Below are 1,719 nucleotides of genomic sequence, written 5' to 3'. Positions count from 1 at the left end.
CCTCTTCGGTGAGCCCTTCTTGAATAGCAAGTCGTAAAGAAGGTATTTGGCGCTCAAGTGGTAGGACTGCTTCAACTCCATAAGCAAGCGAGTATGGGGTTGCTTGCGTTGGTGTGCGGTAAGTCGTCCTATATGCCCACAAAGCTTCTTCCATGCGTTTATGCCAATCTCGTTTGGACTTGGAGACAACCTTCTTCAACAAGTTACACAAAGTCTTATTGAACGCTTCGGCTAGACCATTGGCGGCAAGATGATACATAGAAGATTTACGGCGCTTGGAAGCCGAAGAGATCACAAATCTTATTCATCAATTTATTAACAAATGGCTTGCCATTGTCCATTATTATGTAACGAGGAATGCCGAAGCGGTAGATGATGTTTACTCGGATGAAGTTCGTAACATTCTCCTTCTTCACTTCTTTAAGAGCGACAGCTTCGGCCCATTTTGAGAAGTAATCGGTTGCAACCAAGATGTACAAGTGTCCACCAGAAGATTTCGGTAACGGACCAACGACATCCAACCCCCAAGCGTCAAATGGCCAAGATGCGACGGTCGGGTGTAATGCTTCGGGTGGCTGATGTATAAAATTCGCATGAAACTGACAAGCCTTGCATCTTCGAGCATAGTCCAAACAATCTTTCACCATCGTTGGCCAATAATATCCCATCCTTTTTATATGGAAGTGGAGCTTTGGTCCAGATTGATGTGATCCACATACTCCTGAATGTGCTTCTTGCAAAGCTTGGACTGCTTCATCCTCCCCCAAACATCGCAGGAGTACCCCCTCAAAAGATCTTCTATATAAGGTATCCTTGTAGTAAAGGAATCGAGGTGCACGACGACGAATCTCAGTTCTTCTTCTTGAGTCTTTTGGCAGTATCCCATAACTTAAGTAATCAATGATGGGTTGTCGCCAGTCTTCCTTTGCAGCTTCAGAAACAGCTACGAGATGCTCAAGCTCACTTTCCGCGCCTTCGTCCTCATTTGGTGGAGGTACTACCCATTTTTGGCAGATAGTCACTTGAGTTTGATCTGGCAGAGTTAGTGTTGAAGCTAGAGCAGCTAAAGCATCGGCTTTCTTATTTTCCTTCCTTGGAACGTGCTGAAGAGTCACATCACCAAGCCATCCTATCAACTTCTGAGCATAACCATGATAGGGGAGTAATTCAGGCTTCCTGACTTCATAACTTCCCAGGAGTTGATTGATCACCAACTGAGAGTCACCAAACACTTGTAACTGCAACTGCTTCATGTCGACTGCCATTTCAAGTCCAAGTATTAGTGCTTGGTATTCAGCGACATTGTTGGAGCAACATTGTGTCAAAGTAAAGGAGTATGGTAGAACTTTTCCTTGCGGAGTAACAAACGCCACACCAGCACCAGCTCCATCACGTTGTGCAGCACCATCAAAGTACATTTTTCACGGAGATTGAATTTCAACGACCATTGCATCTTCGTCAGGAAGTTCATCGGTTAGCTCCCAATCATCAGGTATCGGGTGATCCTCCAAGAAGTCTACCAATGCATTCCTTTTACTGGGCTTTTCGTGGATGCATGTAATCTCAAATTGTTGAAACCGGGAGGTACCACCTTGCTAGTTGATCACCGAGGACCGGTTTTGACATTACAAACTTGATGGGATTTGCTGGAAATGAGGTTAACACTATGAGCTTGAAAGTAGTGCTTGACTTTTGAATCAAGAAGACTAGCGCCAAACA

The 1,719-nt window shown here is 44.7% G+C and overlaps 1 protein-coding gene across 1 annotated transcript; it reads right to left on the bottom strand.

The window, feature by feature from the left end:
- Positions 1-266: 266 nt before the first annotated feature.
- LOC132048978 (uncharacterized) lies at positions 267-1,418 on the bottom strand. Its single transcript, XM_059439659.1, has one exon. It carries the CDS (start codon positions 1,416-1,418, stop codon positions 267-269), a length of 1,152 nt encoding a protein of 383 aa, XP_059295642.1.
- Between the last annotated feature and the right edge of the window lie 301 nt (positions 1,419-1,719).

Source organism: Lycium ferocissimum, chromosome 3 (assembly GCF_029784015.1).
Source record: "Lycium ferocissimum isolate CSIRO_LF1 chromosome 3, AGI_CSIRO_Lferr_CH_V1, whole genome shotgun sequence".
Taxonomy (NCBI): domain Eukaryota; kingdom Viridiplantae; phylum Streptophyta; class Magnoliopsida; order Solanales; family Solanaceae; genus Lycium; species Lycium ferocissimum.
The sequence above is the reverse complement of the archived record's forward strand: the minus strand, read 5'-3'. Positions and strand labels throughout refer to the sequence as shown.